The sequence below is a fragment of the Cervus canadensis genome, chromosome X, assembly GCF_019320065.1.
Source record: "Cervus canadensis isolate Bull #8, Minnesota chromosome X, ASM1932006v1, whole genome shotgun sequence".
NCBI classification, from domain to species: domain Eukaryota; kingdom Metazoa; phylum Chordata; class Mammalia; order Artiodactyla; family Cervidae; genus Cervus; species Cervus canadensis.
In genome coordinates, this window is record NC_057419.1 from 12,633,218 (window position 1) to 12,646,278 (window position 13,061).

Here is a 13,061-nt window from a genome sequence, read left to right on the forward strand (position 1 = left end):
TGAGAAGAAGAAAAGTGGAAAAATTAATGAATAGAGAGTGACACTTTTCTGACCCTGTCATGCAATTATTCTTATAAATGTTTCCTATATATCACATATTCCTCCTGTAAAACTACAGTACACTATGCTGTTAGAGGAGCCCAAAACAGAAGATAAAAAATGACACAAGAAACTAAATGAATAACAAGCCCTCTGAATGGATGGGGGTGAGGTGGAGGGGGAAAGGAATATCCTAATTAACCTTGGTAAATAGTTTAGATTCTGTAAAGCTAAAGTTAAAAAGAACTGTGAACAAAGATGACTCAATTATACTTCTAGTATAGGATACAATTTGAAACTACTTTATACGGATATCAGAGTGGAAAAAATAAGTCACAGATAATTTGAGCCAGGTTTTTTTGGGGGGGGGCAGGGGGGTAGAGGGGAGTGTACCTATTTACTGAAAAGAGTCTAAAAGAAATAACACCCTAGAGGAATGAACGCACTTGAGCCAAAATATTGGTTTCTTTCTCATTCTGTAATGAAGATTACAGGTTTAACTGCAGAAATAGCTGATCAGGAGTAGGAAAATATTTGTAAGGAAACTATAAGATGAAACTGGAACATCTTATGATGCCAGAAAATAAGAAAACATTAAAAGAAGCAAGGAAAGAAAGGCATACTATAAGGCAAAAAAAATATATAAAAAATGATAGAGGTAGAATTATCAAAAATGATAGAGGTAGAGATAGGTAGACTTTAAAGACCAAGAAAAAACTCAAGCTTCAGCTCAATAGGTTGACTATCTAAAAAATGAGATTAAACAGGATCCAGAATCTCATAATACCCAAATTCTAGTATGTGATAGAAAACTCATCTCTTACAAATATGCTAATATATCAGAAAATGGATGAAATTTTAGTGAATGGATATCAATCCCAAGATGAATTAAATGTTTGAAGTACCAGAATTTAAAATAAGCTACCATATAAGTACTTCAAAATCACTTACAGATCTCTTCAAATAACAGAAAATTTCAACAACAAAAATGCTAAATGCAAATTATAGAACTGAAAAACAAATCAAATAAGAAATATACTGGCCCAGTAACAAAATGTAAGAAATAAGAAAAATTCAATGAACACAATTAAGATTCTGACGATAATCTGAAGCTGTACAAGGATGAATAGAACAGAGTAGCAGGGATCACTGGGATTATAATACACAGCTGGTCAACACCGAAATCAGACTGATTATATCTTTTGCAGCAAAAGATGGAGAAGCTCTATACAGTCAGAAAAACAAGACCGGAGCTTGACTGTGGCTCAGATCAAGACTCCTTATTGCCAAATTCAGATTGAAATTGAAGAAAGTGGGGAAAACCACTAGACCATTCAGGTACGACCTAAATCAAATCCCTTATGACTATACAGTGGAAGGGAGAAATAGATTTAAGGGAACAGATATATAGAATGCCTGATGAACTATGGACGGAAGTTTGTGACACTGTATAGGAGATAGGGATCAAGACCACCCCCAAGAAAAACAAATGCAAAAAGGCAAAAGGGCTGTCTAAGGAGGCCTTACAAACAGCTGTGAAAAGAAAGGAAGTGAAAAGCAAAGGGGAAAAGGAATGATATATGCATTTGAATGCAGAGTTCCAAAAAACAGCCAGGAGAGATAAGAAAGTCTTCCTCAGTGATCAATGCAAAGAAATAGAGGAAAACAATAGAATGGGATAGACTAGAGATCTCTTCAAGAAAATTAGATACCAAGGGAACATTTCATGCAAAGATGGGCTCAATAAAGGACAGAAATGGCATGGACCTAACAGAAACAGAAGATTAGAAGAGGTGAAAACAATACACAGAAGAACTGTATAAAAAAAGATCTTCACGACCCAGATAATCATGAAGGTGTAATCACTCACACTCACCTAGAGCCGAACATCCTAGAATGTGAAGTCAGTTGGGCCTTAGGAAGCATCACTATGAACTAAACTAGTGCAAGTGATGGAATTCCAGTAGAGCTACTTCAAATCCTAAAAGATGATGCTGTGAAAGTGTTGCACTCAAAATGCCAGCAAATTTGGAAAACTAAGCAGTGGCCAAAGGACTGGAAAAGGTGTTTTCATTCCAATCCCAAAGAAAGGCAACGCCAAAGAATGCTCAAACTACCACACAATTGCACTCATCTCACACGCTAGTAAAGTGATGCTCAAAATTCTCCTAGTCAGGCTTCAGCGATACATGAACTGTGAACTTCCAGATGTTCAAGCTGGTTTTAGAAAAGGCAGAGGAAACAGAGATCAAATTGCCAACATTTGCTGGATCATCAAAAAAGCAGCAAGTTCCATAAAGACATCTATTTCTGCTATATTTACTATGCCAAAGCCTTTGACTGGGTGATCACAATAAACTGTGGAAAATTCTGAAAGAGGTGGGAATAACAGACCACCTGACCTGCCTCTTGAGAAATCTGTATGCAGGTCAGGAATCAACAGTTAGAACTGGACATGGAACAACAGGCTGGTTCCAAATAGGAAAAGGAGTAGGTCAAGGCTGTATATTGTCACCCTGCTTATTTAACTTATATGCAGGGCACGTCATGAGAAATGCTGGGCTGGATGAAGCACATGGTGGAACCAAGATTGCCAGGAGAAATATCAATAACCTCAGACATGCAGATGACACCACCCTTATGGCACAAAGTGAAGAAGAACTAAAGAGCCTCTTGATAAAAGTGAAAGAGGAGAGTGAAAAAGTTGGCTTAAAGCTCAACATTCAGAAAACTAAGATCATGGCATCTGGTCCCATCACTTCATGGCAAATAGATGGGCAACAGTGGAAACAGTGGCTGACTTCATTTTTCTGGGCTCCAAAATCACTGTGGATGGTGACTGCAGCCATGAAATTAAAAGGTGCTTCCTCCTTGGAAGCAAAGTTATGATCAACCTAGACAGCATATTACAAAGCAGAGACACTACTTTGTCAACAAATATCCATCTAGTCAAGGCTATGGTTTTTCCAGTAGTCATATATGGATGTGAGAGTTGGACTATAAAGAAAGCTGAGTGCCAAAGAATTGATGCTTTTGAACTGTGGTGTTGGAGAAGACTCTTGAGAGTGCCTAGGACTGCAAGGAGATCCAACCAGTCCATCCTTAATGAGCTCAGTCCTGGGTGTTCACTGGAAGGACTGATGTTGAAGCTGAAACTCCAATATTTGGCCACCTGATGTGAAGAGCTGACTCATTTGAAAAGACCCTGATACTGGGAAAGATTGAGGGCAGGAGGAGAAGGGGACAGCAGAGGATGAAGTGGTTGAATGGCATCACCGTCTCAATGGACATGGGTTTGGACGGACTCTGGGAGTTGGTGATGGACAGGGAGACCTGGAGTGCTGCAGTTCATGGGGTCACAAAGAGTCGCACACGACTGAGTGACTGAACTGAACTGGAACTGATTACTTAAAATGTAAATGAACCAAATCCTCCAATTAAAAGAGAGGTACAGCTGAACTGACGTGAAAATAGGGCCTATCTATAGACTGCCTACAACAGACTCATTTCAAATTTAAAGACATCTATGTATGGAAAACTGAGAGGATGGAAAATAGAAATCAAAGGAAAGCGAGGGTAGGAATACTTATATAAGACAAAGTAGATTTTAAAACACAGATTGTTATGAGATGAGGATATTCATTATATCATACATGATCAAGGGATTAATCCAAGAAACAATAAATATATACACATGCATATATTTAAACGTACATAGGAGCACCTCCACACATAAAGCAAATACCAACAGACCTGAAAGGGGAAATTAACAGTAACACTGTAAAAAGAGCAGATTTTAACACTGCACCTACATCTGTGGACACTATATCCAGAAAGAAAATTAATAAGGAAACAGTGCCCTTATGTAACACATTAAGCCATGTGGACTTATATATATATATGTTTATCATATATGCATAGTCACTCAGTTGTGTCAGATGCTTTTCAATCCTTGGACTGTAGATTGCCAGGCTCCTCTGTCCTTGGGAGTTTACGGGAAAGAATGCTGCAGTGAGTTACCATTTTCCTCCTAAATGGGATGAATCTTCCCAACCCATGGATCAAACCTGCATCTCCTGTGTCTCCTGTATTGCAGGAGACTCTTTACCTACTTATATACTCTTTCTTTTTAACTGCACAGGGAACAGTCTCCTGATTACATCACATCCTAGACCACAGAAAAAGTTGGAAACTGTAAAACTCCTAGAAGAAAACATAGGTGGAATGCTCTTGACATAAATCACACAATATTTTGGATTTGTCTCCTGACATAAAAGAAATAAATGCAAAGAGTCATTATATAACCTAATTTAAAAGAAACACATTTATAAAACAAAGATAACTATCAACAAAATGACAAGACAACCTAATCAGTGGGAGAAAATATTTGCAAATCATAAGGGATTAACACACAAAATACATAGATTTCTTACAATTAAAAAGCATAGCCAATGTTTTATAGTAACTATAAAAGGAATATAACCTTTAAAATTGTTAATTGCTATGTTGAACACTTGAAACTTACCTAATTTTGTACATCAACTTTTTACTGGAAAAAAAAAGTACCTGAGTTTATATATAGATATTCTACCTCCTGCAATAAAACAAAAACAACCTCCAAATTTTAAAAAAAGAAATTATTTTAGGCTGTGCTGTCTTTGTTGCTTTGAGTGCTTCTTCTAGTTGTGGTGAGTTAGGTCTATTCTCCAGTTGCAGTGTTCAGGCTTCTTACTGCAATGGTTTCCCTTGTGGAGCATGAGCTTCAGGCTTCAGCAGCAGCATGTGGGCTCTAGAGCATGGACTACGTACTTGTGGCACATGGCCTTACTTGCTCTGAGGCATGTGGGATCCCACTGCACCAGGATTAAACCTGTGTCCCCTGTACTGGCAAGTGGATTCTTAACCACTGAGATACCAGAGAATCCCAAAATCCAATTTAAAAGGACAGTATAAAATTCATGAAAGAAAACAGGTAATGGAGGATTTTTTAATCTGAATGAATAGTTCTAAGTGATGCTGGTACATGTGATTTCACTTTTGTACCTGTTTACAATTCTGAGAAGTGTAATTCTTGACAGATGAGCCAAAGAAAACTAAGTCATTTTTTATGTGTAGGTAAACTCAGTAAACTCAATTTATATGAACCTTGGCAATAAACCATCTCAAAAAGAGATGAAACAATAAGATGCCTTGTAAGGAATACAAAGTTAAGAAAAACTCAGATGGAGCACAAATACATTATAAATATACTAACTTTGTAAGTGTCCTGAAGTCTAAATTTTAATCTTTGTTTCAAAAAGTTCGTTTTGAGTTTTAGTATCAATGACCTTTGCATAAAAACATTTACAACAGAATCACAAAATGGAGCAGATAAAATAATGAATTGCACTATTTTTCTTTGTTTACTATTTTGCTTAACTAAAACAGATTATTTCCTTTTGAAATTATATATGTGTATCTATATGTGTATGTTTATCTATATATATGATTACTGTTAAGATTTCAGTTGTTGAAAAACTATTACCTAATGTAGTAACATTTATACAACTTTCATCTTTAAATTATTTCCATAAAGTTATTTGAAAAAAAAAAATACATCAAGGCATTTCATCAGATAGGATTATATATTCTCACTTCATTTACAGAACTTTTACCAAAGTTCTCAGGAAATCTCCTAGAAAATGTGATAAAATGAGAATAAAGGCCAAATGCTTCAGTAAGATATAGGCAGCAGACCAGGAACTGTTATAAAATAGTTAAAGATTAAGAGTAATTTGTTTATATGAAATAAAAAATTTCACAGAGCTTGTTAAAATGTACTAATGATAAAGGATCTGAATATATTCTCCCTCTCCCCTCACTGAACCATGTCATACAAGCAGAAAATCACGGAATTTTAGGTCACCTAACTCCAGAAAATATGTCACTTAATGTATTTGTTATTAGAGTGGAGGCCATCATTACGAATCTCTTTTACGCAATAAGATTTATCAAACTTACACGTTTCCTTTGAAATTGTAACTTCACTATTCATTTTCTACTATACATTTTTCCAGCACTTATTTATTGGCAATCATTGCAATAACTGCAACCTCCACAAACCAGAATAAAAGACATTTACTTTAAAAATACACATACTTTTGTAAGCAATGCTTTATAGAAGGTATCTCAGAAACTACCTTAAAGGTGAAAAATTAAAAATTTGTTTTATCTTTTTATAATTATATGCTGTATTATAAATACATATATGTTATACATGTGTGTGGACATATATGTACATATAAAATATATATAATAAGATTTGAAATGGAACAAAATCTGGGTTTTTTCAGAAACTCTAATAAAACAGTGGAAAATGCTTTAAACATGAAACAACTTTAGTAAAATTTCTGTACAATTTTAAAGTTTTATTTACACATACGAAATGTAAAAGGAGTAATGCTTAAAATTACAGAACTCCTTATATTTAATGGCAGGTAAATCCTGGAAAAATAACATACCAGTCACAAATATTTTCAAGCAATAAATATGTATTCATAAATAGTGTAAATCTGTATCAAGATTAGAAACAAAAATCACAAAACTGAAGTTTATTCCTTAGTCTATGTGCAACCTATTATCTTTGCATCTTCACTATTAGGCTGTTAAATATTTTAAAAACTTTCAATTTGGAACCATTATGGGCACAAAACAAAACAGAAAAACTTAAAAGTGATAAAAAAAAAAGCAACAAGAAAAACTAACCTTTCTCCTCTAATTTTTCACATTAAAACACTTAAGCAAAGATTTAAATTTAATTATCTTAGCAAAAATATGACCAGTGAGGGCAGTGTATCTTCCCAAAGAAATTTTTGCAAGGATAAAATACAGATGAAAGCTATTTTGTAAGTCCAGAAACATTAAACAAACAGACAAAAAAGATATCTTCAACGCAGTAGTCTACTGGGCAGTGCCACTTTTGTCAGATAAACATAAAACATGGTAATTAAGAAAAGCCGGATCTATCCTGGAGCAGAGAAGTGCTCTGGTATATCCAGTTGATTGACAATATTCTTGGAAGGTTGCATAGATATAGCTTTCAGTCAGCACTCTTATTAAGCAGCTATAAAACCAGTGGTGCAGAACTTTCCTGAAGATGAGAAAAGGTGTCATTTAATATTCATGGACCATTATCAAGAAGAGGAGGATGATACTGAAGGAGCCTAAAATTAAAAGTAAGGCATGTTAATTGTTTCAGTATATTATTAGTCCTCAAAAGTGTTCTCTATCTCATGGCTATAAACAATCTATAGTGTAGTTACCAAGTGAGTTAGAAAGAAAGTCTTAAAGTTCAATAACCTGCTATTGTGAACTTTAGGGCTGTATTTCTTAAGAGCTGTTAATTATTACCCTCATTTTTTTTTACTTCATCATTTAATCACAAGAATTGATAGGGCATATTAAAACTAAAAAAAAAATATTGTGTAAAAAGCTGTAAAAATTCAATTAAAATTTCACTAGTGAATGGTCTGTGAACTTTTCTCAGCTAGAGCACCTATTTCTCAAAATTTTTTTCTCTTTTAAGCAATCTGATGCACCATTCAATTAAAAATACCACAACTAAATTTCAACATTTAAAACAAAAGACAAAAAAACAATACTAACAAGCCAGGAATAAGTGTTTCCATTCACAAAGACATTTCAAGTCAGAAGAAAATGCACTTGTCTTTGAAATGAAAAGTTGCAGAGCATACAAATTTGTGAATTTGGTTTCATGCACGTTACATACCATTAGTAAAACACTATCAAATACGTCCATGAGTTTAACACTTGTAACAAGAAATACATTTTAAATAAACATAATTAATATATGACAATAGAGGAGTATTAAAAACATACTGATTTTCTGGGGGATCATACCTACAGAATTAAGTAACCAATATTTGGCTTTATCAATTAAGTAGCATAATATTATGATAATATTCTCAAAGACCACAAAGGTTTTTAAAGTAATTAATGTTATTATTTAGGCCATTCTAACTGAAAAGAAATAACAGTAATATGCAATGGTTTGATAAAAATAAAAGGTTTTCCAAGTATAAAAAAAGGGAATATTTTCCTATGTACTATTACTGAACCAATAGAAAATGTGAATGTCTTATTAATTCTTATAAATTAGGTAGTGAAAACAAACACTGATGTTTCACAACACAGCTAAATATGTACTCACATAATGAATTCACTTACTAATGTAAACTGGTCATATACTTGCATCAGGTCCTCCATTTTGTATTCTTCTAGCACCACGAAATTGTCCAGATTTCCACTTGCTTTTCGTGCACAGTCTTGGCAATGTACTATGTATGTCTTTTGAGAATTGCTTTCATCAGTGACAAAAAGAAGATCAAAAACTTCCACCTATTTTATACAAGAGAAAAAGCACTGAGCAGACATAACTGACATTATCTGTACCACTATTATAAAACTATGGAATTCGACTTTACATGAAAATGTGGACGGTCATTTTGGACTAAACGCCGGGACTTTGATAAAAGGCTCCATGGGGAAATTCGCTGGTGGGCCAGTGGTTAAACTCTTCTCTTCCACAGCAAGGGGCATGGGATCAATTTTTCATTGGGGAGCTAAGATCTTGCATGCTAAGTGGCTAAAAGAATAAATAAATAAATAACAGTACAAAAACAGTATTGATCAGTTCAGTTCAGTTCAATCGCTCAGTCGTGTCCAAGTCTTTGGGACCCCATGGACTGTAGCATGCCAGGCCTCCCTGTCCATCACCAACTCCCGGAGTCCATCCAAACCCATGTCCATTTGGTCAGTGATGCCATCCAACCATCTCATCCTCTGTCAGCCCTTTCTCCTCCTGCCCTCAATCTTTTCCAGTATCAGCGTCTTTTCAAATGAATCAGCTCTTCACATGAGGTGGCCAAAGTATTGCAGTTTCAGCTTCAGCATCAGTCCTTCCAGTGAACACCCAGGACTGATCTCCTTTAGGACAGACTGGTTGGATCTCCTTGCAGTCCTAGGCACTCTCAAGAGTCTTCTCCAACACCACAGTTCAAAAGCATCAATTCTTCAGTGCTCAGCTTTCTTTATAGTTCAACTCTCACATCCATACATGACCACTGGAAAAACCATAGCCTTAACCAGACGGACCTTTGTTGACAAATTAATGTCTCTCCTTTTCAATATGTTGTCTAGGTTTGTCATAACTTTCCTTCCAAGGAGGAAGCACCTTTTAATTTCATGGCTGCAATCACCATCTGCAGTGATTTTGGAGCCCAGAAAAATGAAGTCAGCCACTGTTTCCACTGTTGCCCCATCTGTTTCCCATGAAATGATGGGACCGGGTGCCATGATCTTAGTTTTCTGAATGTTGAGCTTTAAGCCAACTTTTTCACTCTCCTCTTTCACTTTCATCAGTTCTTCTTCACTTTGTGCCATGAGGGTGGTGTCATCTGCATGTCTGAGGTTATTGATATTTCTCCTGGCAATCTTGGTTCCACCATGTGCTTCATCCAGCCCAGCATTTCTCATGACGTGCCCTGCATATAAGTTAAATAAGCAGGGTGACAATATACAGCCTTGACCTACTCCTTTTCCTATTTGGAACCAGTCTATTGATAACGTTCTGGTTTTAGTTGTCTTTCCCTGAAGGGGAGGAGAGACACATTTGTCTGACCTCCACAAATATAGTCACAACTCGTTATGGTCCAGTAAACCCCAGCATGCCAGGCTCCCCTCTCTTTCACTATCTCCTAGAGTCTGCACACACATCATAGTTGGTGATGCTACCTAAACATCTAATTATCTGGTGCTCGCTTCTCCTTTTTCCTTCAATCTTTCCCAGCACAAGGGAAAGACTTCCCTTGAGCTGGCTATTTTCCAATGAATCTGCTCTTCACCTTTCTTCAGGTGAACAAACTACTGGAGTTTCAGCATCAGTCTTTCCGAAGAATATTCAGGGTTGATTTCCTTCAGGATTGACTGGTTTTATCTCCTTGGACTTCAGGAAGTCCTCCAGTCCCACAATTTGAGATTATCAATTCTTCCGTGTTTAACTTTCTATATGGTCCAACTCTCACATCTGTACATGACTACTGGAAAAACCACAGTTTTGCCTATACGCATCTTTGTCGGCTAACTGATATCTCTGCTTTTTAACCCTAGGCTGTCACAGACTTCAAGGATCAAACGTGTTTTAATTTCACCCCTGCAGTCACCACCTGCAGTGATTTTGGAGCCAAGAAAATAAAATTTGCCTCTGTTTCCATTGTTTCCCCATCTATTTGTCATGAAGTGATGAGAAAGGATGCCATGATCTCAGTTATTTGATTGTTAAGTTTTAAGTCAGCTCTTTCACTCTCCTCTTTTACTCTCAAGAGGCTCTTTAGCTCCTCTTCACTTTCTGCCATCCGAGTGGTATCAACCCCATATCTGAGGCTGCTATTTCTCTTGATTCCAGCTTGTGATTCATCCAGCGTGGCATTTGGCATGATGTACTCTGCATATAAGTTAAGTAAGTAGGGTGACAATGTAAAACTCTTGTTGTACGCCTTTCACAATTCTAAACCAATCAGTTGTTCCATGCCTGGTTCTAACTGTTGCTTCCAATCATTTTAGATCACTGATTTCTAAAACATGTGTCTTCACTCTTGCCACCTATTTGACCATATCCAACTTACTTTGATCATGGCCCAAACATTCCAGGTTCCTATGCAATATTGTTCTTCACAGCATGAGACTTTACTTTCACCACCAGACATTATCACAACTGGGTGTCATTTCCACTTTGGGTCAGCTACTTTTTTCCTTCTGGAGCTATTAGTAATTGCCCTCCACTCTTCCCCAGTAGCATACAGGATACCTTCTGACCTGAGGGCTCATCTTCTGGTGTCACATCTTTTGGCCTTTCACACTGTCGAATTAAGAATTCTCGCAGGAAGAATACTTGAGCGGCTATTTTCTCCTCCACTGGATCACATTTTGTTAGAACTCTTCACTATAACCTGTCTCTCTTGGATAGCCCTGCTCCACGTGTCTCACAGCGTCACTGAGTTACCCAAGCCCTTGTGCCACGAGAAGGCTATGATCCATGAAGAGGACAGAAACGTTTTGACTAACTTACCTCATTCCTCTCTGGACTGCCAGGTACCATTGTGATTAGTTCATTTTCAAGAGCAAGAAATTCATGATGACTAATAAAGGGTGTTTATCTCTTAGCCTATTACATTAAGGAAAATAAGTACAGGGTGTATTTATGAACTGTACCATATCAAAAGACAGTGTACTTCTTTTACGAAAGAATGTTGAGCTGTAATGCCTCAGCCTGGAAAATGGCTAATACCTAGAATACTTGTTTTCATATACAGAAAAAAATCATTATTTATCTGAGATATAAAAGCTAACCAGAGTCTGTCTGGTCTTATAAAAATATACTTCAATGAGGTTATACGATGTTAAAACGGCCAAAAGATTTAATCAGTGTATCTCAGAATTAAAATATGATTTCAAGATTTCTTTTGGATATTCAATTTCTTAGGCAAGTGATCTTCTGACTTTGACTTCAGTGATTAGAAACTCATCACCTTAAGTCATCTTTGAACCACACTAGTAAAAGATCAGAGTTCATAAGGTTTTCCTTTACTCTAAATAGGCAGTACATGGTTTAGTGACCCCAGTTAAAACATCTTGGCTCTTCAGCTTGTCATCATTCCCTATTTCTTCAACCATCATATTGATTTTACTTTCTAAAGGCTTTTAAGCTTCTCTCTTCTTTTTAACACCCCTAACACTACTGATGAATCTCAGCCCTTAGTACTTTTTTTAAACACCATTCTATGGACTTAATCACTAGCAGTCCCATGATTAAGACTCAAGCTTGACCTGTTGGGGGCTTAGGATCAAAACAGATATGGGAACTAACATCTCACATCCTATGCATTGTGCACACTCCCAAGACCCCAAACAACAATGCTCAAAACTAGTCTCTTTACAGTCTTCATTTTCTTTACTTATCAACTACCACCTGATGAAACACATACCTCGACTTGAGTTACTTGTTGTAGAACTTTTAATTATCTTAGAATAAACATCAGATTTCTTAAATTCAAGATGCTTATAGCTACATACCACTTCTTACAGATTTTTTAAAATATGCAATACATTTTCTAGCCACACGAAACTACTTAGCCTTTTTATTACTGTACTAGTAGCCTGGTGTAAAACCAACTACGTCTTCAGACCCTGAATTTTAAATCACTACAACTAGGCTCTTTATTAATCAAAATGGGGACCAATTTAGTCAACCCATTTTTGCCAATAAGGAATAAGTTTGTTTATTGCTGTAGCATAAAAATCCGTGCTTCAGTATTCAATGAATGCTTGGGAAGGATCCTCTGCTGACTGAGCTTGTCAAGATGCTTGAAGAAATGGTAGTTGGTTGGTGAGAGGTCACATGAATATGCCAGATAGGGCAAAACTTTGTAGCCCAATTTGTTCAATTTTTGAAGCATTGGTCTTTGTTGCAAATAAGTGGGCCTTTTCTGTTGACTAATGTTGACTGCAGGCGTTCCAGCTGTCAGTGCGTCTCATTGATTTGTTGAGTATACTTCTCTGATGTAATGGTTATGCTGGGATTCAGAAAGCTGAGTGGATCAGACCAGCAGCAGACACCTACAGTGACCATGATCTTTTATACATGCAAGTTTGCCTTTGGGAAGTGCTTTGGACTTCTCAGTCTAACCATGGATCTGATTGTCACAGTGAATAAAATCCACTTCTCACCAGATGTAAAAATTGATTGAGAAATAGTTTGTATTGTTGTGTAGGATAAAAGACAACAACACTTCAGAATGACTATTTTTTTTTTTAATTTGTGGTCAGCTCATGAGGCACCCACTCACCCAGGTTTTCACCTTTTCAATTTGCTTCAAATGCCAAATAACCATGGAATGAACGAAGCTGAGTTCTTGGGCAACTTCTCGTGTACTTCTAAGAGGATCAGCTTCAGTGATATTCTCAGG

The 13,061-nt window shown here is 36.4% G+C and overlaps 1 protein-coding gene across 8 annotated transcripts in view; it reads right to left on the reverse strand.

Annotated features, from left to right (window-relative positions):
* Positions 1 to 3,640: 3,640 nt before the first annotated feature.
* The window catches only part of LOC122434312 (lysine-specific demethylase 6A-like), a 168,111-nt gene continuing 158,690 nt past the window's right edge, over positions 3,641 to 13,061 (reverse strand). For 5 of the 8 annotated variants that reach the window (XM_043457501.1, XM_043457497.1, XM_043457503.1 and 2 more), the window contains 2 exons: positions 8,249 to 8,436; positions 3,641 to 7,168 (listed from right to left, as the gene is read on the reverse strand). In XM_043457501.1, coding sequence (XP_043313436.1) covers positions 6,979 to 7,168; positions 8,249 to 8,436 — 378 coding nt within the window. In that variant the 3' untranslated portion in view covers positions 3,641 to 6,978. Of the gene's footprint in view, positions 7,242 to 8,248; positions 8,437 to 13,061 lie in introns of all 8 variants that reach the window. The other 3 variants (XM_043457499.1, XM_043457504.1, XM_043457500.1) reach the window with 2 other exon arrangements.